The 27,837-nt window shown below is 56.3% G+C and overlaps 1 protein-coding gene across 1 annotated transcript in view; it reads left to right on the top strand.

Moving 5' to 3' along the window:
• RPH3AL (rabphilin 3A like (without C2 domains)) overlaps positions 1 to 27,837 on the top strand; it is a 133,843-nt gene that overhangs the window by 18,132 nt on the left and 87,874 nt on the right. The window contains exons 2-4 of the mRNA XM_025362039.1: positions 15,429 to 15,541; positions 20,240 to 20,383; positions 21,987 to 22,116. Of these exons, the coding sequence (XP_025217824.1) occupies positions 15,465 to 15,541; positions 20,240 to 20,383; positions 21,987 to 22,116 (351 nt within the window). The 5' untranslated portion in view covers positions 15,429 to 15,464. The remainder of the gene's footprint in view (positions 1 to 15,428; positions 15,542 to 20,239; positions 20,384 to 21,986; positions 22,117 to 27,837) is intronic.

Here is a 27,837-nt window from a genome sequence, read left to right as displayed (position 1 = left end):
GTGAGTGAGGATGTGGGGAGGCCTGGGTGGGGGCAGTGAGTGAGGATGTGGGGAGGCCTGGGTGGGGACAGTGAGTGTGGATGTGGGGAGGCCTGGGTGGGGACAGTGAGTGTGGATGGGGGGAGGCCTGGGTGGGGACAGTGAGTGTGGATGGGGGGAGGCCTGGGTGAGGACAGTGAGTGAGGATGTGGGGAGGCCTGGGTGGGGACAGTGAGTGTGGATGTGGGGAGGTCTGGGTGGGGACAGTGAGGATGTGGGGAGGCCTGGGTGGGGGACAGTGAGTGAGGATGTGGGGAGGTCTGGGTGGGGGCAGTGAGTGTGGATGTTTGGAGGTCTGGGTGGGGACAGTGAGTGTGGATGGGGGAGGCCTGGGTGGGGACAGTGAGTGTGGATGGGAGAGGCCTGGGCATAAGGAATGATGCCAGGTGTTTGTTTGGATACAAATTTGGCATGGCAGGGTGGAGCCTGTGGATGGCCGTGAACTCCCGGATGAGGACCCTGGGCTTGATTTTGAGGTGTCTGGGTGGAGCAGGGCCTTTGGAGGGCCTGTCTGATGGCAAGATTGGGCGGGTCTGAGCTGGGGAGCCTGGAGCCGGGGGACCCCTTAGGACTGTGGGGTGACTGAGGTCTGGGTGACACCTGGTTCAGGCAGTGGGTCTGCTGGGGAGCAGGGGCTGTCTTTGAAAATGCCCCAGGCCTCTCACACCAGCTCCTTTGTGCCTCTCTGCTCTGAGGGCCAAGGGTGGGATAACAGCGGTGCTGGAGGCTGCTGACCGAGGTCCCACAGGCCTCGCACCTCTCATCCCAGCCCCGCCTGCCCCGGGGAACAGCCAGCCCATCTCCTCTGCCGTCCCCTTCAGGCTGCCCCGGCCCAGTTCTCAGAACTGTTTGGCCAATTACTGCACAACTCGGTTCCTGGGAACTCCTTGCTCCCAGCTGCTGGGTGCAGGGCAGGTGCTCGGAGAATACCCCGGCGTATTGCTTTCGTTGGGCACCACACCTGCAACCCAGTGCCTTGGGAGGCAGAGGGGGATAGAAAGCACTTGGGCTCAGCCCAGCTCCGTTGGGCCAAACCAGGCACCTGGTGCCGGCTTACGGGGTCTTGGGCAAGTGGCTGCACCTCTCGAGCTGGTTTCTTCTTTTCTGGAAGGAGCGATGGTCGCGTCTTGGGCTTGTGATGATTCCACTTGGCCGGCCAGTGGCGGCACCTGGCAGGTGGGCAGCACCCATGAAGGTGGCTTCCCCCCTCCCAGTTTGGTAGCGCAGGGTCAGGTTGAGCATGTGTAGGGACGTTTGTTAACTTGAGGGCTCCTCCTAGAAGCCCTGAAAACTAGCTAAGTGCCAGTGGTTGTGTCTGACCCTTTCCCTGCCCGCCTTCTCAGTCCCAAGCCGTGTTCTTGGTCCCCCACTGTTGCCTGAGCCCTCAGCTGGCCTCCTTATGGGCACCCTTACTTATTGGGAGCTTTAGCGTCTGCCAGGAGAATGGGGAGTGTGCAGAGAACCGGACAGCTGGTTCCCAGGCAGGGCAGTGCCTAACCCTGGAGTTGCAACAGAGAAACGTCTGTTTGTGTTTCTGTGAGTAAGAGGAGACAGCTGGGCCCACAGATAGCCGGCGAGGTCAGCCGGGAATGGCCTTGGCTGCTGGCTGTAAGTAAACCCTGGCTCTGGTGAGGTGGGGCCAGGAAGGCTGGAGAAGTACCGGGCAGGGCCGGCGGAGAGCCACCTGGGAGCTGGAGTCTGGGCTGGGCAGTGCAGAGGCCGCTGGGGGAGGCAGGGGTGTGGGACGCTGCTCCCCAGGACCTGGAGCACACCCGAGGACCCCGCACACCCGAGGACGGGGACTCTTCCAGGCAGGTGAGGAGGGTGGGCCTTCTTTTTCCCCCAGAAGCTTCTCTGCTTCATGGAGAGGTTTCTCTCGGGCTCCTGCAACAAGCAGCTCCCGGGTGGGAGCTGAAGTCAGGTTTCCTCTGCAAAGATTCCGCCTGCCTGGGACGTTCCAGACCCACATAAATCACGGAAACGGAAGCAGGCCTGCATTTCTGCATTCAAAGACAAATAGCTTGAATACTTGACACTGCCCGTCCCAAGCCCGGTGCCCCGCAGCCCGGGAGGACTTGGGCGTGATCTGGGCAGAGAGAGCCCAGGGGCCACGGGTACCTACGTGTTATTCTGGTCACCTTTGCACTAAGTTTGAATTTCATTTTCTTCTCTCTCTCTCTCTCGTTACCCTGTACATTTTTTTTTTTTTTTTTTTTTTTGAGACAGGGTCTTGCTCTGTTACCCAGGCTGGAGTGCAGTGGCGCGATCATGGCTCACTGCAGCCTCCATCTCCTGGGCTCAAGTGATCCTTCTGCTCAGCCTCCTGAGTATCTGAGACTACAGGTGCATGCCACCGTGCCCGGCTGATTTCTAAATGTTTCTGTAGGGACGCAGCCTTGCTCTGTTGCCCAGGCTGGTCTTGAACTCCTGGGCTCAAAAAGTCCTCTCACCTTGGCTTCCCAAAGTGCCAGGATCACAGGTGCGAGCCACCACGCCCAGCCTGGTTACCCTGCTGTTGCTGCCTTCAGCTCCGTGATTGCCTTGATACAGAAGTTCTACCTACCTGGTTTCAGGCCTTTCAGAAGAGACAAACGCAAGCTATGCCTCTGGGGACACGTAGGCACGGCTGTGGCTGTTAAAAGCTGAGGGCTGGCACTTGAAACGAGATGGGGGAGAAGTAGGTTATTTCACATACCATTTGGGTTGGAGGCTTTGCAGGGCGTTTCTGCCTGGGAAGGACAGTAACAGACGAAGAGACGAGTAGGGATTTGGGGTCCACCAGAGGGGGAGTTGCCTGTCATTAAAGATGCCCAAGGATTTACTTTCCTAGGTGAAGAAAGACCCACAGGATTCAGTGAAACCTCCTACGTGTGCCCCAGGCGAGGCCTTGCGGGGTACAAAGGAGAAAACGCCGCCCAGCCCTCGAACAGCGAGACCGAGCTGCTGGGCAAGGACCTGGTGCCTCGTCAGCACCCAGCGCGTGTTTGACGAACGAGGCCAAGGAAACTGAAAGGTGCTGTTGTTGGTCCTGCTGAGGACAGTAGCAGACGCTTAGCTCTGTGACCAAGTGGGGCGGCCCCCGGACGGGGTCCTGGGCAGCATGTCCGGGGTCGCTGCTCCTCAAAGAGCACAGACAGGAAAGGCTGCGGGAGTCTCAGCAGGGGCTGGAGGGTCCGTAGAGAGCCCAGGTGTAGAGGCAGGGGGGAAAGAGGCAGGTGAAGGAGGTGACGGGTTCACACTGTTGGGCCTTAAATTTCAGGCCAGCGAGGCTGGACCTTATTCCGTGAGGCGCTTTTTAAGACAAGATTTTATTGGCGGGCTGGGCGTGGTGGTGTACTCCCATAGTCCCAGCTACGTGGGAGGCTGAGGCAGGAGGATCGTTTGAGACCAGCCTGGACAACAGAGCAAGACCCTGTCTCTACCAAAAAATTTAAAAATTAGCCAGGCGTGTCGTTCTAGCGACTTGGGAGGCTGACGCAAGGATCACTTGAGCCCAGGAGTTGGAGGCCGCAGGGAGCTACGGCTGTGCCACTGCACTCCAGCCTGGGCAACATAGCAAGACCCTGTCTCAGAAAGAATTATTGGTGCCTAACCGATTACACAGTTCCGGTGAGTGGCAAACTCTTGATGGTTATAGTCCCCTGAGGAGTACTGGACACCCCCCATGTCTGGGCATCGGGGTAACGGGTGAAGACCCCGGGATGCGGGCAGAATGAATGCCGATGGGAGGGAGGTGGGCTCAATCGGAACGGGGGCCAGATCGGGGGAGCCAGAGAGTTCCCAGGGGAGGTGGTGCTGGGCCACCCCCAGCTGGGGGAGGTGGACAGCGTGAACCAAAGGCGTTCCAGGTGAGAGGTGCCGGAGACAAGGCTGGGCAGCTGGGGCGCATCCAGGTCCTGGCGGCTGGAGCGCCAGTTTTGCAGAGGGGTGAGGTGGCTGCTAGAATGGAAGGTGGTTTGTGCCAGATCATGGACGGCCTTGAGGGCAGCTTGGGCTTTCTTCCTTGGTAGTGGGGAGCCGCTGAAGGTGTTTGAGTGGGGGAGTCACACAGCCGGACCTCTGGCTGCACGTGAAGAGGGGCACCCGGGAGCCCCAGCAGGTTCCAAGGCAGATGAGGAAGACTTGCCCCTGTCTGGGCAAGAGAGGAGGAGCGTCGGAGCTGGGAGGAGGGGGAGCCACTGGGAGAAGGGGGAGCCGCCGGGAGGAGGGGGAGCCGCCAGGAGGAGGAGAGNAGGGAGCCCAGGGATGGGGGAGTTGAAGGAAGTTTGTGTCAGACACTGGTTTCCCCAGGGCTCCTGTTTCAACTCCGGAATCCACTCGAACCTGCTCGGTGCATAATCAGCCCACGATGTCTCCGAGTAAGTGGTAGCTTTGGGGTTTAGACAGGCCTTTGAGGCTCCCTCTCTGAGTTTTTTATCCTCCCAATGCGGCCTGACAGGTGGGGGAAATGGTGACGTCTGGGTTCACCTTATCTTGCTGCTCTCCTCGTGTTCCCGTATCGTAGTAACAGAGCAGATGTCAGGGCTGTTGCTAAGGGTTCCCTGGGATGTTAATACCTTGGTGTTGAACGGAGGCTCCCACACGGTGTCTTCGAGGCCTCGGGACACACCGGCTTGGTGGCAAGTATCCTTTTATATTTGTCCCGGCTTCTTTTCCCTCCTTTAAACCCGTCTCCTCCCTGTCGCCCTGGCCGAGGCACAGCGCCCTGGCGGGATGGCAGACTCACCCCCTCCACGCGAGGGGCAGACGTGACTCACAGATCACAGCGTCCTTTCCCACGGAGGCCGGAGGCCGCCTCCATCCCCTCTTCAACCCGGCCCTCTGGGCGCCAGATTTGGCATTTGGGACGAAGCCTCTCTTCAGCCCTGCAGAGGCCACCTGGGAAGGCTCCAGGCCCTCTCCGCGGGTACTTCCTGTGGCACCGGGCACCTGGGGAGGCTCCAGGCCCTCTCCGCGGGTACTTCCTGTGGCACCGGGCACTGGGGAGGCTCCAGGCCCTCTCCGCGGGTACTTCCTGTGGCACCGGGCACCTGGGGAGGCTCCAGGCCCTCTCCGCGGGTACTTCCTGTGGCACCGGGCACTGGGGAGGCTCCAGGCCCTCTCCGCGGGTACTTCCTGTGGCACCGGGCACCTGGGGAGGCTCCAGGCCCTCTCCGCGGGTACTTCCTCTGGCACGGGGAGGATGGGGAGTGGGTTTTGTTTGCCTCTCGCGTCTCCTGTTTGCCTCCCTTGTCTGGTCTTTTGGCCTTTGTACCACAAGTGGAAAATCAAACTCTGAATAGTTCTGGACACTGAGGTCAGGGTTGGGATTTTATCTGCCAGATGCCATTTTTATCTATTATGTGTTGCTGTGGTAACACTGCGTGACAAGCATACCTGTCCAAACTTGGGGGTTTGTGACCTACATTTATTACCAAAGTTGGGGGTTTACGACCTCCATTTATTACCAAACTTGGGGGTTTACGACCTCCATTTATTACCAAACCTGGGGGTTTACGACCTCCATTTATTACCAAACTCGGGGGGTTACGACCTCCATTTATTACCAAACTCGGGGGTTTACGACCTCCATTTATTACCAAACTTGAGGGTTTGCGACCTCCATTTATTATGCCTCGTCAGTCTATGGGCTGGCCGGGCCGTTCTGCTGCTCTGGGCTCAGAGGGCACCAGCCGCCCCTGGTGTGGAAGACGCACCTGAGCCCTCTTTCTGTGGCCAACAGGAACTGGCGTCCTGCAGCGGCTGGTGGCCCGTGTTGGCCTTTGCATGGGGGTGTCCCTCCTAGGCACAGCAGCTTCCCTCAGCCCCTCCATCCGCCGCCTCTTCCCCACGGTGCACCGGGCATCATTTCCTTCATTCTCACCGTGGAGACGGTCTGTGCCGGACACCTGCGCCCTCATCCCCCGGCCTCCTCTGCCACCGTCGCCCCCGAGTCACAGCGTGGCCGTGCCCGTGGGAATGCGTTTCTCTGGGGGTCTCTCATGTGCGTGGCTTCAAGGCAGACCCCGGCCAAGCAGATCCGCGGGTCTCAGGAGCTGGGATCTGCTGCCCTCTCCCCACAGGTGGGGACCCTGTGGCTGGACGAAAGCACGCTCGTTCGTGCCGCACCCGAGGGAGTGTGAAGGCTCAGTTACATCCGAACGTGTCCGTGAAACGAGATCGAGGCGGTGAAAATGCCAGGGTGTAAGGTGGGGAGCGATCGCGGCCTGGGGGAAGGTGTGGGGAGAAGAAGCCGCAGGTGGTGGGATGGTCGCCCCGTCCCTGTCCCCGTCCCCGTCCCTGTCCCGCCGCAGCGGACGCGCTGTTTCCAGGCTTCTTGGAGGCAGGTGGTTTTGCCCCCGGATGTGTCTTTCAGTCTGATGTGTGTCAGAGACTGACGGCTGCAGGCGGCTGGTGTTTTCCTCACTGTGCTGAGGCTGTGGCGGGATTTGGAAGGTCAGGGTTGAGCCAGTTTTCCTGGAGTGATGACTGTTCACGCTGCGTCCTAGTGCGGACGGGAACGAGCTCCCGAGGCACGTTTTCGGGACCCGCAGGCGGGCGGAGAACAGTCGCTGGAGGAGGGTCACGTGACCGGCCCCAGCCACGGGGTCACTCGGGGCTCTCAGGCTGGTGCTGGCTTTACCAGCCTCTGAGCCCACAACTGCTGCTGAGGAGATAGAAGGCTTCTTGTCAGTAGATGCAACTGTTTGTGAAGAAGAGACTTTGTTTGTTTGTTTGTTTGTTTTTTGTGACTAGAGGATTGTGACCTTATTGAAACCATCTAATCGGAGAGCCACAGATTAGGCTCCCAAGACGCGGCTGCCGCCAGCAGAATTTCTGTGGTGGACAATTCTAGGTGCACTTTGGAGAGGGCAAGCATGAGGCCTGCCGCGGACAGCTCTGAGTGGCTGTGAACGTGGCTGTGGAAAAGGTAACTTAAAGAATACACTTAAAAAGTGTACGAGGAAAATTGGAAACAAGCCGTGTGCCCCCCACAGGAAGATGGTAAAGCCTATCGTATTCAGAATACCAAGTTACCGTTTAAAATCCTATTGTTAAAGAACTTTCATAGTGTGTGAAAAGTACAATGTGGTTAAAAAAACCAGCAAGCAGTGTATGTAGTAAGAACCCAGTTTTATTTAAGGTTTGTACGTAATGCCTAGGAAAGGTTGGAAGGTGCTACATTAAGGTGTTGAGAGTCGCCATAGGGGTGGCTGGCGCCTGAATTTAAGGTGTTTTCTTTTTGGGATGAATATCCCACAGCCCCCAGGAGCGACCGCGTGAGGCTGCATAATGGCTGTGGCTGCGGCTGCAGCGTTTGTCTGCAGTGACTGACGCCCGGGGTGGTGAACTCTCATGGGCATCTCTGTGTCTGCAGTGGTGTCTGCGGTGGTGTCTGCAGTGGTGTCTGCGGTGGTGTCTGCGGTGGTGGCTGCGGTTGTGTCTGTGGTGGCGGCGGTGGTGTCTGCAGTGACTGACGCCCGGGGTGGTGAACTCTCATGGGCGTCTCTGTGTCTGCAGTGGTGTCTGCGGTGGTGTCTGCAGTGACTGACGCCCGGGGTGGTGAACTCTCATGGGCGTCTCTGTGTCTGCGGTGGTGTCTGCGGTGGTGTCTGGGGTGGTGTCTGCAGTGACTGACACCCAGGGTGGTGTCTGCGGTGGTGTCTGCGGTGACTGACGCCCGGGGTGGTGTCTGCGGTGGTGTCTGCAGTGACTGACGCCCGGGGTGGTGTCTGCGGTGGTGTCTGCGGTGGTGTCTGCAGTGACTGACGCCCAGGGTGGTGTCTGCGGTGGTGTCTGCGGTGGTGTCTGCAGTGACTGACGCCCGGGGTGGTGTCTGCGGTGGTGTCTGCGGTGACTGACGGCCGGGGTGGTGTCTGCGGTGGTGTCTGTGGTGGTGTCTGCGGTGGTGTCTGCAGTGACTGACACCCGGGGTGGTGTCTGCAGTGACTGACGCCCGGGGTGGTGTCTGCGGTGGTGTCTGCGGTGACTGACGCCCGGGGTGGTGTCTGCGGTGGTGTCTGCAGTGACTGACGCCCGGGGTGGTGAGCTCTCGACTTTAGAGAGAGAATTGCATCCCCCTGGAGGAAGGGGTTGTGTTTACGGATCTGTCGTCTCAGGGCTGATGAACCTCTGTCCCCTAGGAATTTTCTGAGGAAATTATCACCAGGCAACTCCTGTTCCCCTCCCTGTTCCCCTTGGGCCCTCCTAGTCCCGTACTGTGGGGTTTTACCAGGGGCTCAGGAGCATCCGCCTGCCGGGCCGGCCGGCCTGAGTGCAGCCTCTGCTCAGCTTGTCGCCCGGCGGGGTCGAGGTGGCACCAGGAGGTCTCAGCTTCCCAGAGGAGGCTCGGGGGGCACCAGCCCGCAGCCAGGAGCGAGCCCAGCTGTCAGGCGGAGCTGCCGTGAGGCTGACGACCCCGTGGGGAATCTGAGGAACAAAAGGCTTATGAGCCAGCCAGTCGCAGAGCCTGGTTAGAGCCCGGCTGTCCGCTCTGAGCGCGTCTGGGTGGTTTTCTGAATTCTTCCTTGTCTGGGGGAGGCCACATCTCTCTGATGAAATGCAGTTGAATTAAATGGCTATTCCCTGAACACCTACGTTACAGCAGGCCCGGTGCTGGGCATCAGGGAGGGAGGGAGGGAGGACGACGTAGGGACCCTCTAGGGAGCCACAGTCCAGCGGGGAAGGAGAAATGGAAATTTCATGTCGAACTCAAGACTTCGGGGCGGGCTCCTGGGAGGGATGTCCCACCTCCCCTTGATGGGCCTGCCTTCCCCAGCCGCGGCCTTGGCCTGTGGGCTCGTCGAACATGCTCATGTACACACACACACCCTACACACACACACACACCCTACACACACGCGTGCACACCCTGCACACACGCGTGCACACATGCACACACACGTGCACACATGCACACACACATACACACACACGCACACACACGCACACACCCTGTACACACACCCTACACACACAACCCTACACACACCCTGCACACACGCGCGCACACATGCAACACACGTGCGCACACAGTGCACACGCAATACACATGCAACACATGCACACACATGCAACACACGTGCACACGCACACACACGGAACACACGTGCGCACACACGACACACACAACACACGGAACACACATGCAACACACGCACACACACACGCACACACACGTGCACACGCATCCTACACACGCAGCTTGCACACACACACACACACACACACACACTTCTCTTCTGGCCTCTTACTTGTCCCAGCTGGGAGTACCTCAGAGACAGACCTGGCCCTGGGGATCACATCTCTCTAGTTTACTGAGGAATTGGCCAGAGCTCCACCAGCCCCGTCCACAGAACCTGCCTCTTCTCCCCTCAGAGCTCCACCAGCCCCGTCCACAGAACCTGCCTCTTCTCCCCTCAGAGCTCCACCAGCCGTGTCCACAGAACCTCCTGCCCCTGCTCCCCAGGCCGATTCCATCCTTCCTCCCGAATTTGGGGCTTTGCCCTCCCTGCTTTTCCACTCACCTTCTATAAGGCCCTATTTTGTTCCCTCATCAGTTTAATTTTTGTTCAGGACAAATGGCCGTATATCAGTACAAGGGCACGGTCCCTGTTTAACGCACAAGGCACTGCTGTTAAGAGAAAAGGGTCAGACTCCCTGCCATCCATCCGAGCCCGGGAGGTGAGCACTGGGTGGTGGTGAGCACAGTTTACCCCCTGGTGAAGGGGGTGCCGGGTGCCGGGCATGGGGATTGGCTGGTGAGGCCCTCCGTGCCGATCAGGGAGCTGGCAGCCAGTGCAGGCTGAAGAGGTTTGAAGAATCGAAGCTGGCTCTGTGGGCAGTTTCCTAAAATGTGCCTCCTCGAGTTGCCGTTCCTCTCGCACCATCTGTCCCAAGGTTGCTCTGTACGAGTGAAGGACAGCTGTGCCTTCGGAGGTGCCAGCCACGGCCAGGGTGGGGGTGCACAGCCGTCCCGGAGCCGGGGCCTGAATTCTCCTGGGTTCTCATGTCCGACCTCTGCTCGGGGCCACCCCTGTGAGCGTGGTCAGCCACAGACTTGCCATCGACGATGAACCTGCCCTGCCACTGCCCGTGGCCCCAGCCCTGGAGGCGACATCCTTCCGTCTCCCTTGACCTCTGCAGCGTTTGGCTCTGTGGTTCCTTTGCCCGGAAGCTACAGCCAGCAGTGAGAAGGGTGGAGACATGGAGGATACAGTTCTTGTGGCCGCCGCCTCTGTCCTGTGGACTGGGCTGGGGAGGGGCTCCGTTCCCACGTCCCACGTGGGAGCAGCCAGCAGCCTCCCTCGCCTCCCTCGCCTCCTTCGCCTCGCTCGCCTCGCTCGCCTCCCTCGTGTAACTCAGCAGGGTCAGAATCAGGCGTTGAAATTACCCGAGGCAGTCGCTCTGTCCAACACCTCTGTTGGGTACCGACGAGGAAACTGAGGCACGGGAAGAGAGTTGACTTGTTCCTGGACTTCTAGTAAGTTCACATAAAAGCCAAATTTTCACAGATCTCTTTTTTTTTTTTTTTTGAGATGGAGTCTCGCTTTGTTGCCCAGACTGGAGTGCAGTGGCGCGATCTCGGCTCACTGCAACCTCCACCTTACAGGTTCAAGCGATTCTCCTGCCTCAGCCTCCTGAATAACTGGGATTACAGGTGCCCGCCACCACGCCTGGCTGATTTTTGTATTTTTAGTGGAGATGGGGTTTCTCCATGTTGCCCAGGTTGGTCTCAAACTCCTGAGCTCAGGTGACCTGCCCACCTCGGTCTCCCAAAGTGCTGGGATTCCAGGCGTGAGCCACCACGTTCAGCCTGTAAAGTGTATTTAAATGTTTACTCTGAACAGAATAGTGCTTTCCACACCCATGTAGGGTGGTGTGACTGCAAAGTACAAGATAACCGAAGTTTTTAAAAAACAAAGCAAAGCAAACCGTAGTGCTCTAAAGGCTGGGATGGGGCACTGGTTTAAAGTTGTCTGAGGACTGTGTCACTTTTGACCCTGTCTTTCCTTGCTTGTCCATTAGCCTCATCGGGGAGAAGATGGAGCCTACATCTGGGGGGTCCTGGGTGATCTGGGCCTGGCCATGGGGTTTCCACATTTGGCTATTTGGGGCCTGGGGCTGTCCAGGTCTCTTTGCCGAGGCAGCCCACTGGGGAGGGTCAGGTCTGATCTGGAAGAGCAGGTGCCTGGACGTGTCCCTGGGGTAAAGGGACCCGTGTGGTCAGGTGGTGGCAGTCGGCGCGTCATCAGGGAAACGGGTGGCCCTGGCCTAGAAAAGCAGTTCTCTGAGCTGGGGCCTCTCTGGGGGTCCCCCAACTCCCTTCCGGAGATCCACAGGGTCAGAAGTGTTTTCATAAGAAGAGTAATGGGACCGGGTTTTATCACAAATGTACAGAAAAGGAGAAGTTCATTGATGTAGTGAAAGGACACAAAGATAGATGTGTATCCGCCCCCCACCCGCTACACCCTTGTTCTGCTCTCTAATCTTTGCACATACCAGAGATTTCGTAAGTTCTGTGAGTACCTGGTTTTCTGCACGTACCAGAGATTTTGTTTTGCACATACCAGAGATTTTGTAAGTTCTGAGGCAAGGTCACAAGACGTGTTTAAGTAAGATAAACTCTTGCTGCCATAAACCTGCTCTCCCGCCTCAAAGTTTGAACCAAAATATCAGAAATGGCGGGAACCAATCATAGTTAGCCAAAACGCCTTGTTCAAACACTAGCCAATCGTATATCTGATTTGTATAATAACTCTATGCCCACTTTTCTTAGACTATATAACACTGCTCGGAGCTCAGTGGGGGAGCTCTCCTGCCCGTCTCGTTTTGCGAGCGAGGGAGAGTTCCAGGTTCGAACCTGTAATAAAGATCCTTGCTGCTTAGCTTTGACTCTGGGCTCTGGTGGTCTTCTTCGGGGAATAAACGGTCTGGGCATAACAGTAGTTTCAGATGCCGCATTGAAACTAGTCTTTAAGAAACTACCATTTGTTGAGTTTGGGTGCAATATCAAAGAAAAATATTTACAATTTCTGGAAAGTAAAAAAGAGTGCTCCTCTTTTCAGCCATCGTGCACATTTGTGAGGGTCTGGATGTCCTTCATGGACTTCAGTGAAACCACCTGTCACAAATGTGTGAGTGAAGAATCAGATATGAATGTCCCGCTGTTTTTTTTGTGAAGCCAAACATTAAAAACAGTTGTAAAAATGTAAAACAATGTATTTGTCTAATTGCTTTTTAAGTGTAGTTTTTCATAAAATATGTAAATTGTGAACGTCTAAAGGGTTTTTTTAAAAGTATACTTTAAGTTCTAGGGTACATGTGCACAACATGCAGGTTTGTTACATATGTATCCATGTGCCATGTTGGTGTGCTGCCCCCATTAACTCGTCATTTACATTAGGTATATCTCCTAATGCTATCCCTCCCCCCTCCCTTCTCCCCACAATAGGCCCCGGTGTGTGAGGTTCCCCTTCCCGAGTCCAAGTGATCTCATTGTTCAATTCCCACCTATGAGTGAGAACATGCGGAATTTGGTTTTCTGTTCTTGCAATAGTTTGCTGAGAATGATGGTTTCCAGCTGCATCCATGTCCCTACAAAGGACACGAACTCATCCTTTTTTATGGCTGCATAGTATTCCATGGTGTATATGTGCCACATTTTCTTAATCCAGTCTGTCACTGATGGACATTTGGGTTGATTCTAAGTCTTTGCTATTGTGAATAGTGCTGCAATAAACATACGTGTGCATGTGTCTTTATAGCAGCATAATTTATAATCCTTTGGGTATATCCCCAGTAATGGGATGGCTGGGTCATATGGTATTTCTAGTTCTAGATCCTTGAGGAATCGCCATACTGTTTTCCACAATGGTTGAACTCGTTTACAGTCCCACCAACAGTGTAAAAGTGTTCCTATTTCTCCACATCATCTAGCACCTGTTGTTTCCTGACTTTTTAGTGATGGCCATTCTAACTGGTGTGAGATGGTATCTCATTGTGGTTTTGATTTGCATTTCTCTGATGGTGAGTGAAGATGAGCATTTTTTCATGTGTCTGTTGGCTGCATAAATGTCTTCTTTTGAGAAGTGTCTGTTCATATCCTTTGCCCACTTTTTGATGGGGTTGTTTTTTTCTTGTAACGGGTTTATTATTTTTAATGAATTAACAAAATTTTAAAGATTTTCTCAGTTTTAATTTCTGGTAACTAGCAATGGTCATAGCCCATGTGTTCTGGATTCCTTAATAATGTCTTTTTTTTTTTTTTTTTTTTGAAGACGGAGTCTCACTCTTGTTGCCCAGGCTGGAGTGCAGTGGCACGATCCCGGCTCACTTAAACCTCCACCTCCCAGGTTCAAGCGATTCTCCTGCCTCACCCTCCTGAGTAGCTGGGATTACAGGCATGTGCCATCACGCCTGGCTAATTTTTTTTTGTATTTTTAATAGAGACAGGGTTTCACCACATTGGCCAGGCTGGTCTTGAACTCCTGACCTCAAGCAATCCTCCCGCCTTGGCCTCCCAAATTGCTGGGGTTACGGGCCTGAGCCACCACATCCGACCTCAATAATTTTTTGTAGCATTTTGTTGTTGTTGTTGTTTTGAGAGAGAGTCTCGCTCTGGCACCCAGGCTGGAGTGCAGTGGCGCAGTCGTGGCTCCCTGGGCTCAGGAGGAGGTTGAGTGTAGCTGGGACCACAGGCACGCACCACGCCCAGCTAATTTTTGTTCTTTTTGTTGAGACAGGGTTTCACCACGTTGCCCAGGCTGATCTCGAACTCCTGGGCTCCGGTGACCTGCCCAGTTTAGCCTCCCAAAGTGCTGGGATTACAGGTATGACCCACCACGTCCAGCCTATGAATGGGTTATAATTCATTTTTTTCGTGGTCTGTATTGGTGCTGAAGTTGTAATTCATAGACCATAAAATTCACACTTTTAAAGGATGCAGTTCAGTGTTTTTAGTATATTCACAAAATTGTGTAACCATCACCACTGTCTAATTCCGGAACATTTTTATCACCCCAAAAAGAAGTCCTGAACCCACTGGCAGTCTGTTCCCTTTTCCTGCAGCCCCGATAACCACTCATCACCTTCCCTCTCAGATTCGCTTATTCTGGGCACATCATGTAAACGGAATCATACAGTACGTGGTCTTTTACGACTGACTTTTCTTACTTAGGATGTTTTAAAGGTTTGTCCATGATTTAGCTGGTGTTAGTACCTCATTCCTTTTTGTGGCCAAATAATAATCCCTTGTAAATAATCCATTGTACGGAAATAGCACATTTTCCTCATTCATCGGTCGGTGGATATTTTCGTTGTTTCCACTTTTTGGCTGTTGTGAATAATGCTGCTGAGAACATTGGTGCACAGGTTTCGGTGAGGACATGTCTTGGGTCTGTAACCAGGAGCAGAGTTTCTGGGTCATATGGTAAATCTGTATTTAACATTTCGAGGAAGGGCCAAATGGATTTCAAACCTGGATATTTTTTAAGAGCGTAAAGGGGTCCTGGGTTTGAGAACCGCTGGCCCAGCTGGAATTCGACCAGGGGAGTGTGCATGACTCAGGAGAGCCCCTCATTCTTGCTCTGGGATTGAGATACCCTCAGCCTCATCCCACTCTCCCTTCAGAATGCACGTGCGGCGTCCTCACGATGGATCACCAAAGATAATCCTGTCCTTGGAGGCAAGGAGGAAGCCGGCTACACTAGACGGTGCACAGGTGACCCATCGGGGGTCCTGGAGCAGGGTCACCTCCCTGCGGGATCCCCAGATGCCATGCTCATGGCAGTGTCTATGGGCGGCACCCCTTGGCACGGTGCCGGGTGGCGATCCTGGCTGTAGCTGCCACCCCCTGCCCTTTTGCCTCCCCTCGAGGGCATTGTGACCATCGGTGTGAATCTGTTGGGAAGGAGAGCCAGGTCCCCAGGCTTGGGAGAGGTGTAGGGTTTCAGCCTGTCTGGCCACTGGGTGACCTGGTCGGGTCAGCCCCTGCTCTACTCTGGCCATCACCCCCCAGCCCAGTACCTCCTGCTGGGTGACGTGCTCAGTTTGGCCCCTGCTGTACTGGGAGGGGGCAGGGAACAGATGGCCTCCTGGGCTGAGTTGAAAACTGCTAAGGGTGTGCCTGCCCTCTCCTTTCTGAGTCTAACCCTTTGATGCCAGTCACGTTCACTCTTGGCACTCGGCCACATGATCCACCTGGTCACCCTCCCAGAATCATGAGCCTTCTGAAGAGGAGTCTTGAGGAACAGTTTTTTGCTGGAGAGACGGTTCCCACAGTGAGATTCCAGGCATCCATGGGGACAACGCATGGAGGTGCGGTGGAGGGGCTGACTGCATAGAGACCCCGTCTGCCATCTGTACCCCAGCCAGTGATGCACTCTTTCTTCTTCCCTCCTTCATCTCAGATGTGACTCCCCTCCCCCAGCCGGGTGCTCCGAGCCATGGCCGACACCATCTTCGGCAGCGGGAATGACCAGTGGGTTTGCCCCAATGACCGGCAGCTTGCCCTTCGAGCCAAGTGAGTACCTCTGGGGCCCCCCAGGCCTTCGCTTCCTGCGGCCTCCCTACTCTTCTCCTGTCTTTAGCAAGATTCATTCCCAGGAGCCCTGAAAGAGGTGTTTGCAGAGAAGTGCCCGTCGGATGCACACCACACTCCGGGCCCTGGACACAGCCATCCACTCATTCAACTACCGTGCAGAATTTATCCCCATTTCCCAGATGAGAAAAGTGAGGCTGAGCTCCTTGCCTACGTCACTTAACTTGTGGGTGGCAGGGCTGCGACCCGCACCTGGGTCCAGCCGACTCCTAAGCCTGTGTCCTTTCTATCACAAAAGGCCGCAGGGACCCACCTCACCTCACGTGCCTTCTCTCTTGTCACTGAGCCGTAGGACTGCAAGTCCCTTAAGACAGGGAGCCTTTGGTCCCTGGATGCCCAGTCATAGCCGAGTGCCTGGCACTGTGAGACGGGGGAACAAAGGCCTGTCGAATGGACGAAGAGCTGCCCCTCAGGCCGAAGCGCGACCAGCCCAGAGCTGTCCCAGGGCCTTCTCCGTGCTCTCCTGAGAACCTCACTAGTTCCTCACTTCCAGTTTCTTCCCTTGGGGGTCCTGGTTTTCCTTTTTTTTTTTTTTTTTTTAAGACTGAGTCTCACTGTGTCACCCAGGCTGGAGTGCAGTGGCGCGATCTCAGCTCACTGTAGCCTCTGCGTCCCGGGTTCAAGCGATTCTCCTGCCTCCCGAGTAGCTGGGATTACAGGTGCCACCACGATGGGCTAATTTTTGTATTTTTGGTAGAGACGGGGGTTTTGCCATGTTGGCCAGGCTGGTTTCGAACTCCTGACCTCAAGTGATCCACCCGCCTTGGTCTCCCAAAGTGCTGGGGTTACAGACATGAGCCACCGTGCCCGGCCCTGGTTTTCCTGCAATCCCTCAGCCTAGTGAGCTCTCAGCTCTGGGTAGGTCAGGCCATCTCCACCGACTGTCCACTGTGGCTGCAGATGGGGGTCTCAGGTGCCTCGGCTGCCTTCCAGCCCCTCCCTGTCCCTCCGAGGGGCTGGGGGTCTCCGACGTCTGATAAGTCCAAACGGGCCCCTTCGTCCTTCAACCCATGCCGATCACGGGAGCCAGCGTTTCCCAAATGGGACCAAATTCAAACACTTTGTAATGAGATGTTACGAACCTGCAGGGGACAGAACGGAAACATCAAAGGGGAGTAGAAAAACTAATTTGAAACGCCCGAGAAGAGTGGAGTCCTGCGTGATTTGCAGGAATCTTGGCACCACAGTTAACTTCTCTCCTTCGCTGGGAGGGCTCAGCTCCTTCGTGCGGCCCCCACAGTGGGTGAGGTTGGTCCCTCTCCCTCCCTGTCCTCTGATGCCGGGCAGATGAAGTGTCCTCCCAGGCAGGGTAGGAGTTTCCAAGGAGCGCGCTGCCACTGTGCTCTAGACACGGCCCAGCAGGACTCGTGACCCTCCAGGGTTCCCTTCGGCGCTCCCTGACCTCGTCCCTCGCTCAGCAGCAGCCAAAAGCTGCCGGAGTACCTTTAGAAGAGAGAATGCCTTTATCCCCTCCCTTGGGGTGCTGCCTTCTCGAGCCTGGCACAGTCTCCGGAAAGGAGAGGCATACTAACTCCCACCCGCAGAGCCGAGAGCTGTGCCCTGTGGGACCCTCAGGGACGTCGGGGCTGCAGCTCGGGGCTCTCCTCAGTCCTCCAGCTGCCACCAGACATTTTCTAACCCCCTGTTACGTGCCAGACACTGACTGCACAGCAGTGAACAGGACCAACACGGTCCCTGGTCTTAAAGCACAGGTGGGCAGAGGCGGGCATTATTTGAATAGTGAGGTAAGTTGCTTTGATGGTGACAACAGGCAGTGGGGACGTGGGTGAAGGTGTAGCCTAGTCGAGATCAGGAGGGGCTTCCCTGAGAGTGTGCGGCCTCCACTGAGACCCAGACGATGGGGCAACGTTAGACGGCAGTGGGAGGGACGCGCTTCCAGGCAGAGGGAACAGCACGTGCGAAGGCCCCGAGGTAGAAGGAACGGGGCAAGTGGAGCCCTGGCCGGAGGTCAGTGTGTTGCGAGTGCACAGTGTGAAGGCTGGACAGTGTGGAGGGAAGACGGAGAGATAGGCAGGGGCCAGGGGCAGGGCCTGGTCCTCCAGAGACTCATGTTCTGGAGGGGAGATGGGGGGTTTCATGTTATCTCCTAATAATGTATCAGCCCAATGAAGGACATGCACCCAGGCCTTCCAGGAACTCTGAGAGTAGATTCTTTGCCTGTTTTGGATCAAGGAAAAGCCTCCAGGTGAAGGTCATGTGTAAAGAAGTCTTTAGAAAGAATAGGCTGGGCACGGTGGCTCACGCCTGTAATCCCAGGACTTTGAGAGGCTGAGGCGGGTGGATCACCTGAAGCCAGGAGTTCTCAAGACCAGCCTGACCAACATGGTGAAATCCTCTCTCCTAAAAATATAAAAATTAGCCAGGCATGGTGGTGCATGCCGGTAATCCCAGCTACTTGGGAGGCTGAGGCAGGCGAATCGCTTGTACCCGGGAGGTGGAGATTGCTGTGAGCTGAGATTGTGCCGTTGCACTCCAGCCTGGGCGACAGACTGAAGTTCTGTCTCAAGATAGATAGATGGATGGATGGATGGATGGATGGATAGATAGATAGATAGACAGATAGATAGATAGATGATAGATGGATAGATGACAGACAGATGGAGAGAGAGACAGATGATAGATAGATAGACAGACAGAATAGGAGTGACAGGTGGACAGAGGGTTTAGGGAGAGAGACAGGTGCCCCAGGTGAAGGGTGCAGCATGAGCAAAGGCCTGGGGACTGCACGCAGCCTAGAACACGAGGGAGAAACTGGAGAGGCCAGGTGAGCCGAGAGACGAGGGCACCGTGCGGGGAACATGCGGGGAAATGACAGGCGGGGCTCCCAGACGTGCGGGTTCTTCCTGGAGGTTGCTGCCCATCGATGTCAGGTGCCCTCAGGTTGGCCGCCTCCTCCTCTGGCCGTGTGGAGGGGGCATTGCGAGGGCAGTGGGCAGCACGCTCAGTGGAGCTGTGGCCGTAGGCGGGAGTCAGGGCCTGGAGCAGCAGGTCAGATGAGAGGACGTGGATGGCTGGGGCCAGGAGGCGGAGCGGATGGAGGCAGGAACCTGGGCGCAGAGGAGGCCCTGGGGGAGCCCGAAATGCTCCCAGGCAGGACTGTCAGCAGCTGCTGGGTGTGAACTCCGCAGGTCAGGGTTCAGGCCTTGAGTCAGCGGTGGAGGCGGCCAACCCCCGATTCCTGCTGGCCAGCTACCTTCCACCCCCCATCTCCTCTGAGAAACGGGAGGCCTGCCTCGCAGGGTGGCTGAGGGTTGGGGCCTTACAGGGCAACTCTGAGGGTCTGGGCCTGCCTCGCAGGGTGACTGAGGGTCTAGGCCTGCCTTGTAGGGTGACTGTGAGGGTCCTGGCCTGCCTCTCGGGGTGATGGAGGGTCTGGGCCCACCTCGCTGCAACAGCCGGGACCAGGCAAGACATGAGACCACCAGGGCCCATCCTGTGTCAAGGAGACCCCGGGAGAGGGTCCGCCTCCCTCAGCTGCCCTAGGTCATGAGACCATGGGGGGCCCGTCTTATGTCAGGGAGACCCCGGGAGAGGGTCCGCCTCCCTCAGCTGCCCTAGGTCCTGCCTCCAGGACTCTCCTGACACTTCCCTAAAGAAAGAAAGAAGAAGCCTTTCCAGAGCCCATCCCCTCCCTGCCGGGAACTCTCTTGTTTGTCCACTTCCTGCCGCCACCCGCACGTCCCACCAAGCAGCGTGTCCCTGCGCCCAAGAGGCCGGGCGTCCCAGCCGGTGCTTTATAATGCGTTGAATGAAAACGCCTCACACCTGTTTGTTAAATAGGTCTCTGAGTCATTGGTTTGGCATCTGCCTCCCCCACCGTACTGCAGTTCTTCAGGGTGCAGAGGCTTTTCCCGTCTCATTCATCTCTGCACACAGCAATGTCACAGGCACGGAGTGTGTCCCGGAAACTGGCGCCCACCCAGGGCAGGGGCTCTGCAGTTTGATCTGCTGCTGCCGCTCTCTCCCTGCCCAGAAAAATAGAAGGAGTTTGAGTCCTTCCCCCACCCCAGTTACAGCCTCAGGAGGCACCACCCCTGCAGCCCAGTGGAGCGGACAGCTCAGCCTCCGGACCCACTCCCAGCCCTGCCTCGCCGTTGCCTGCCCTCACCATAGCTCCTCTGGCGAAACCCGCTTTCCCCTCCTGCCTTGAACCTGCCAGTTTTCAGGGTGTTCATATCAACAGCTGTGTCTTTACCCTAATTACATTCCTTTCCTGTCCCCTGGGAAACTCCGTCTCACCACCTGACGGAGCTGGGAGCTCCCTTTTTCTTCTCTTGGTAATCTCTCCTGCTCCTCCCTTGACCCTCATGTGCCGTGACCTTGGCCTTCTGTGTGTCCCTGAGGGTCATATTCCGTGTTTCTGCCTCCTGGGCTAAGATGGTGCTGCCGTCTTTGCCAAGGCCCAGGAGCCGGCGGATGGCAGGGCCGGTGCCTGGAGCCTGTGTCTGCCCCGTCTCTGATGCCCGCACTCCTCGCCCCCGGCACGTAGCACCTGGGCTGTCCACTGACTGTTCTCAGGAGGGCTTGGTGGATGTGGTAGGGGCTGCAGGAGTTTGCACCAGGGAGGCCTCAACGCCGTCTGTGTTGCTCCCTCTCGAGGCTGCAGACAGGCTGGTCTGTGCACACCTACCAGACGGAGAAGCAGAGAAGGAACCAGCACCTCAGCCCGGCGGAGGTGGAGGCCATCCTGCAGGTCATCCAGAGGGCCGAGCGGCTGGACGTCCTGGAGCAGCAGAGAATTGGGTGAGGCGGGGCCGGAGCCAGCTCAGTGGGGGGACAGCAAGGGCTTTGGTGCAAGCCCAGGGCACTGGGAGGCCGGCACGCTGCGTCCTGGTGCTGCATTTCACCTCTGGGAGGGGTCAGGAGGTCACTGGCTGTGCCTCAACACCCCGGAGTGTAACTCAGCCTGCTGAGGCCTCAGGATAGGCCTGTCAGAGCACGCTAGCAGCTGAGGTGTGCGCCCCGGCTGTGGGCGCGAATGAGCGTGGTGAAGCGCCCCGGGGGCTGTTCGGCTCTGTGCACCTGCGGGTCAGCTGTGGTTCAGCCAAGGGAGGGTTCGGGTCGCCCTCGAAAGCTCCCGCAGGAGCCGCTCCCGGCCTCTGACTCCAGCGCCCACCACAGCTCAGTCTTCCAGCACTTTCATCGTGTCCTGTGTTTGTTTAATTACAAAAGAAATTCGTATTTCCTAGAAAATCTGAAAACCACAGGAAAGCACGAGTAGGAAGCCACAAATGCACTGGGCAGGAATCGATTTCATTCTGCTGGCCTCCTATCTTTCATCTTTTCTTTTCTTTTTCTTTCTCTTTTCTTTCTTTCTTTTTTTTTTTTGAGACAGGGTCTCTGTCGTGTAGATTGGAGTGCAGGGGTGTGATCACGGATCGCTGCAGCCTCAACTTCCTGGGCTCAAGCGATCCCCCAACCTCAGCCTTAAGTAGCTAGAACCGCGGGTGGGTACCAGGGCACCACCACACCCAGCTTTTTTTTTTTTTTAAGAGACGGGCTCTCACTATGTTACCCAGGCTGGTCTTGAACTCCTGGGCTCAAGCGATCCGCCTGCCTCAGCCTCACAAAGGGCTGGGATTTCAGGCGTGAGCCACCGTGTCTGGCCTTCCTGTCTTTACAGTGGGAAAAACAGGCCAGATGGCATGGCTCATTCTTCAGCTGTGAGTCCACCTGTTCTCTAAGAGCCATCGCTGGTCCCCATGGAACATGCCATTGTCCCTCAATCTCCCTTGCCCTCCTTCCCTTCAGTCTCCCTCAGTCTCCCTCGCCTCAGTCTCCCTCTCCTCAGTCTCCCTCAGTCTCCCTCCCCTCAGTCTCCCTCCCCTCAGTCTCCCTCCCCTCAGTCTCCCTCCCCTCAGTCTCCCTCGCCTCAGTCTCCCTCGCCTCAGTCTCCCTCCCCTCAGTCTCCCTCCCCTCAGTCTCCCTCCCCTCAGTCTTCCTTCCCTCAGTCTCCCTTGCCCTCCCTCCCCTCAGTCTCTCTTGCCCTCCGTCCCCCCAATTCCCCCTCCCTCCCGCCACTATTTCCATTTCATCTCCCTATCTGAAATCAGTTTGCTTGTTTTCTTGTTTATGAATTTCCTTCCTTATTGAAGGTAAGTTCCATGAGAGCAGGGACCATGTCTGTCTCTCGCGTGTTTGCTACGATATTCCCCGTGTCTGATGACTCAGGTGCTCAGTGAATAGTTGGTGAGTGAACGAAGGATTCGCAGTGAGCCAGGGAAGTGCGAGGAACAACCACCCGGGTGGGGAACAGCACATGTGGCGCGGTACGGTTTTGGGCCTCGGTGGCAGCTGCGCCCAGGCGGGAAGCACGTTCCCTCTGACTCTGTGTCCTGTGCCGCAGGCGGCTGGTGGAGCGGCTGGAGACCATGAGGCGGAACGTGATGGGGAATGGCCTGTCCCAGTGCCTGCTCTGTGGGGAGGTGCTGGGCTTCCTGGGCAGCTCGTCGGTGTTCTGCAAAGACTGCAGGAAGGTAAGACCCTGCTCTGGCCCATCCCAGCCTGGACCCGCCCTGGTGCTCTGTGGCTTTGCATCCTGGCTCCCAGGACTGTGTGCGTCTGCGTTGAGCGTGTGGTGTCCTCTGCCTCTTGGCCAGAAGGACTAAGACTTAAAAATCAAATGGCCTGACGTCTAGGGCCAGCTCTGGGTCTCGTCGCGTGGATGTACCTTCCAGCCCTTCTGCTAGTTTCACGCCCAGGCCACGAGACCCAGAGCTGGTGTTAGAAGTCAGGGTGCGAATCTAGCTCTTCTGCTAAGACCTCAGAAAACTCGTTTAGTATCTCGCACCTGATGTTCCTCATCTGTAAAATGTGGTCATGATGCCATGCACCTCACCATGCTCAGAGGATTAAATATTCCTAAATGCAAAACTCTTCAAACCTTGCCTGGCACATAGGCACTCAGTAAGTGTTATCTCCAGAATATATTAAGTCAACAAGAAAAACATGTTTTCAGTTGTTATTAGATACATCCTATTTTCCTGAAGGCCACACAGTGTGCCAGGATGGCACTTTCTGTTCTACGGGCTTACTTCTGTTGATCCCCGGTTACTCAAAGAAGAACGATCTTTGCAGGGAGGTCAAACTGATTTTCTCCTTACACTGAATTGTGCCACATATTAAATGGTTTCATATTGAATCTAGGACTTTTTAAATATAACTTTTAGTTTTTCCTGGAGTTTCGACTTGCCTTTTTCTTATTGCTGAGAGAATAATGTGCCTTCTAATCCTCAAGATTAGTTAACATCTCGATTTTACAATTACATGGAGGCTGTTTTTTTTTCCTGGCATAAACCCTTCTGGATTCTCACTCCTGCTCCTCCTAGGCTGGGAGCTGCACGGCTGTTACAATGGGGTTCCCTTTGCTGCCCTCCCAGGTTAGAAACACTGTTCTCAAGAGACCACGTCTTCCTCTTTCTTGTGCTCACCTTGGTTTTTCTGGAACCATCCTCAAGTCACTTCCATGTGCTACTCAAGTTTTCTTTTGTTTTTGCTTTCTGGAGACACAGTCTTGCTCTGTCACCCAGGCTGGAGTGCAAATGGCGCAATCTCGGCTCACTGCAACCTCCGCCTTCCGGATTCAAGCCATTCTCCTGCCTAAGCCTTCCGAGTAGCTGGGGTTACAGGCGCCTGCCACCACGCCCGGCTAATTTTTGTATTTTAGTAGAGATGAGGTTTCGCCATGTTGGCCAGGCCGGTCTCGATCTCCTGACCTCAGGTGATCCGCCCACCTCGGCTTCCCAAAGTGCTGGGATTACAGGCGTGAGCCACCGCGCCCAGCCTAGTCGTGGTTTTAGGACTTGAGTTACTATACTGAAGAAGACAGAGAAGGCACTTTTTTGAGATTATATTGGGCAAGGGAACTAAAAAACAAGTAATGATCAAATAAACAAGATGATTTCAGGAAATAATAAACCCTGGGAAGAAATAACAGAGGACAGAAGATGGAGGATGGAGGATGGGGTGGGGTGGGAAGTGCTGAGAGGACCGGGAAAGATGGAGAAGTCAAAATAAATGAACATGGACGTGGATCATGGAGGCTGTTGGCAACCTGGAGGGCATTTTCAGGAGCATTCAAAAGCGGGATGAGAAAACCAAGGGTGCAGTGAGGTTAATCTGCCCGGTAATAAGTAGGGAAGCCAAGCCAGGATCACAGCTGTGGTCAATCTTTTCTCCCGTTCTGTCATATGTGGTAAACTGGGCTGAGGAATGTGGATTAACTGGTCCAAGAATACTGGAGGGATGATGGGGACGTAGGTGTCAGGCTTTGCTGGCTCCTTCTCAGCCCTGCGAAGGGCCTGGACTACAGGTCTGCGGAGGTGGGACGGGGACTACAGGTGAGTGGAGGTGGGACTACAGGTCCTGCCTTGAGCCGTGAGGCGGGGGAGCCTTTGAGCTTCTGAGGGGCTTGTTCCAGGATTGAGGTGGGAGGAGAGGGTGTGGGGGGAGCACCGCTGGATGGTGGGCATTTGGGGGCTTCGGAGGGTCACTCTAACTTCTTGGAGAAGGTGGTGTCGTTCGTTCATTCGTAGTCACTCGTTCTTTAAACAATAGCCCATCGTGTGCAAGCCCTGCTCCGGGTGCTGGCGACGCCGCGAACAAGACAAAGTCCACCCTGTGGTGGAGACGACTTTCCAGGGGTCGGGGCCTGGAGAGGACAAACGACTAAACATGGAGCAGCACTAGGCACCCCGAGGACGCCGCTGAATTAACGCGGAGCTCCTAGCGGGCGGCCTGGGGGGCTCTCCCGGCTCAGGCCCAAACAAGCAGGAGCTGGCCCTGGGAAGATCGGGGTGGAACCGTCCCGGCGGAGGGAACGGCAGGCTTCCCCCGGATGAGTCCCGAAGGCCCTGAGGCAGGAACCAGCTGGGCATGTTCAAGGGGCAGATGGTGGCGTCTGGGGCAGGGAGTGTGAGCGGCGGGATGGCCCATCACAGGGAGCCTCGCCGGTCAAGGTCAGGAGCTGAGATTTCACCTGCGTTTAATGGGACGCCAGCGGAGTGTCTGAAGCAGGGGTGTGATGTGATCTGTGTTTTTAAGAGATGACCGTAGTGCTGGAGACAAGTTAGATGGGGATGGCTGTCACCGGGAGATGACGGAGTTGGGGACAAGGCCACGTACGGACTGAGGCCATTTGCTAAGACAGAGCGTCAGCCTCTTCAGTGTATTCTCAGCAGATGGGGAGGAATTGGGGTGAACGAGGGTTCTGGGAAGGAAAGAGCCCCAGACTGCCGGGGGCCGGGGCGAGAGGTCGCTTGGTCCACCCCGAGCAGCAGGTGGTCCTGGACTTGCCGGTGAGGACTGTCCCCACGCAGACGCCACGCAGTGCTGGGGCTCGTGCCCGGATGGGAGGAACTCGTCTGTACTTTCAGGGGTGCCTCCGTGTTCCTGCAGGGACCGGCAGGGCAGCTTCCCTCCTCCCTGGCTGCAGGACCGTGAGGTGGTTGTACACGGAGCTGCAGGACCGTGAGGTGGTCGTGCGCGGAGCTGCAGGACCGTGAGGTGGTCGTACACGGAGCTGCAGGACTGTGAGGTGGTCGTGCGCGGAGCTGCAGGACCAGACAGACTTGGGTTGAGGTCCCAGTGTGGCCACCGTGGCGTGGTCTCGTACAGGTCACTTAACCTCTCCGGGCCTCTGTTCTTTTATCTGTGAAATGGGGTCATTAAGCTTCCGTCTCTGTTGATGGATGCCGCGGTGCAGCATCACTTGCCTAATTGCTCAGGCTAGAATTTCCAGTACTATGTTAAATATTGTGATGAAAGTAGTATCCTTCGCCGACCGCCTGGCCCGCGGGCAGCCTGCAGTAAAGGATGCCTGTGACGGTTAAGAATCCACTCAGGGTCCGGCCTGCTGAGGCCACACACGTGTTACCAAGGATGGAGCAGATCCCCAGACATTGCAGAAGAGGCTGAGTGACTCCCCGTGGCGTCGTCGGCTCAGACTGCCGTAACAACACGCCGCAGACTAGGTGCCTTCAGCAGTGGGCATTTTTCAGAGTTTGGGGGCACGAAATTCTGAGATCAAGGTGCTGGCTGATTCTGTGTCTGGTGAGGGCCCTTTCCCTGGCACGCAGACAGCTGCCGTCTCCTCGTGTCCTCGCGTGGCAAGGGGAGAGGGCTCTGGTCTCTCCTCCTCCTGTTGCTTTTTTGTTTTTTGGACAGGTTCTCACGCTGTCACCCAGGCTGGAGTGAAGTCACATGATCATCGCTCACTGCAGCCTCCACCTCCTGGGGTCAAGCAACCTTCCTGCCTCAGCTTCCCGGGTAGCGGAGACTACAGATGTGCGCCACCATGCCTGTCTAATGTGTAATCTTTTGTAGAGACAAGGTATTGCTTTGTTGCCCAGGCTGGTCTCAAACTAGCTCTCAAGCAACCCTCCCACCTCCGCTTCCCAAAGTGCCGGGATTACAGATGTGAGCCACGGCACCCGGCCTCTTACTTTTCTGATAAAGACACGAGTCCTATTGGATTAAGGCCTCACCCTCGCAACCTCATTTTACCTTAATTACCTCCTAAAGACCCTCTCTCCAAATACAGTCACTCTGGGGGTCACGGCTTCAATCTGGGAATTTTGAGGGGACACAGTTCATAGCACCCACATTCTCCTCCCTGGAATTCTTGTTTTCTTAAAATTGGAGCTCCCGCAGTTAGTCCCATATTCTATAATTTACATAGAAGCCTCTGGAAGCCTTTGTAGCTCACTGGACGTCCTGAGCCAGCAGGGACAACCCTCAGTGTTTGTGCGAGTTATTCATGTAAATGTCTCTCTCAGTCGCTTAGCCTATTGTGTGCCAATCCTGGGTTAGGGGGATCCAAAAAGAGAGGTGTTCAGGGTGGTTGCTTCCTCAGGTCCTGACGGTCACGATGGGCCGACGGTGGTACTCTCTAGCGTGACGCGTGTGGCTGGGACTGGGGTTCCCAGGACTCAAAGCAGCCAGGAGGGCTGCCTAGAGGAGTGGGCCCCTGGAGGCTGGGCAGACTTCTGCAAGGCTGAGGGCAGAGGGAAGGGCACCGGGGAGGGGAAGACCACATAGGCCGAGGCTCGAAGCTGGAAACAGGCTGGGCGAGCGTCCAGCTGAGAGGATGATGCCTGGAGGAGCACAGAGGCGTGTGCGGAAGGGAAAAGGAGCACAGGACGCAATGGCAGATTCGACTTAGGGACAGTGGACGGTGGAGGAGGGATGGGGCCTGCTCCCGCTGCCTCTGAGGCTGAGATCCTGCAAACCCAGGGCAGAGCTGAGATCCTTGGGACGCTGAGCTGTAGGTGACTTGTGAAAGGGTGGAGTCTTTCGGAGGACCAGCTGCATTTCAGCAGTGAATGGGCAGGTGCAGAGGAGTCTTTCGGAGGACCAGCTGCGTTTGAGCAGTGAATGGGCAGGTGCAGAAGGCTTGGGACCCCAGGGAGATGATCGCAGAGGCACTGACCCCCTGGGGGCCCTGCTGTAGGGGTGGTTGCCTAGAACCCGAGTCACTGGAGATGCAGGGAGGCCCAGACATAGCCCCTGCGAAGCCCTCGTCCCTGCAGGGCTCTCTGATGTCTGGGAGGAGAGACAATGCCATCCGTTCCTCATCCCATGAATATTTATCACACACCTGCTGGTGTCAGGAGCCAGGCAGATCCCAGTGCTGGGGGCCGGGGGAGGTGTGAAACCATCATGGGTAATTAATTACAGCTGGGGTTGGGGTTAAGCCGGCAGCCCTGGGGGGCTGGGAGGGCTCAACACGGTGCAGGGAACGGGCCCTCCACTCTGGGCCTGCCGGCTTCTGGGGCACCTCCCTGTTTATTTCCATCTCCACATTCCGCCTCCGCACCTTCTGCGGACGGCTGCAGCCCGGGGCCCTGGGAGGTGTGTGGGCTCAGGCAGGCTGGAGAAGGCATGCTGGGGAGATCCCCGCCGTGGGAAGCATCCAGGCCCAGGCATGGTTGGGGAGGACAGAGCCTCAGGTGCTCCTGGACACACAGAGGCGTCCCCAGCAAGAGCCCTGGCAGCGTTCAGCAGCTACAAGCTAATGAGCTCGCGGGCGGAAGCCGAGATGCCGGTCCTGGGCGCTGCGTCCCCTCCGTAATTGGGCCTGCGTGTCTTGGCTGCCTGCCCTCATTATCTGAGGGCCGTGGTGGGAAGGGAGAGGGGCTGGCTGGTTAATTAGAGAGGCCTGGTGCTCCTAATTGCTTGGGATCTGAGTCAGCCAGCTT

The sequence above is a fragment of the Theropithecus gelada genome, chromosome 16 (genome assembly GCF_003255815.1).
Source record: "Theropithecus gelada isolate Dixy chromosome 16, Tgel_1.0, whole genome shotgun sequence".
Lineage (NCBI taxonomy): Eukaryota > Metazoa > Chordata > Mammalia > Primates > Cercopithecidae > Theropithecus > Theropithecus gelada.
This window is presented reverse-complemented; position numbering and strand designations above follow the sequence as displayed.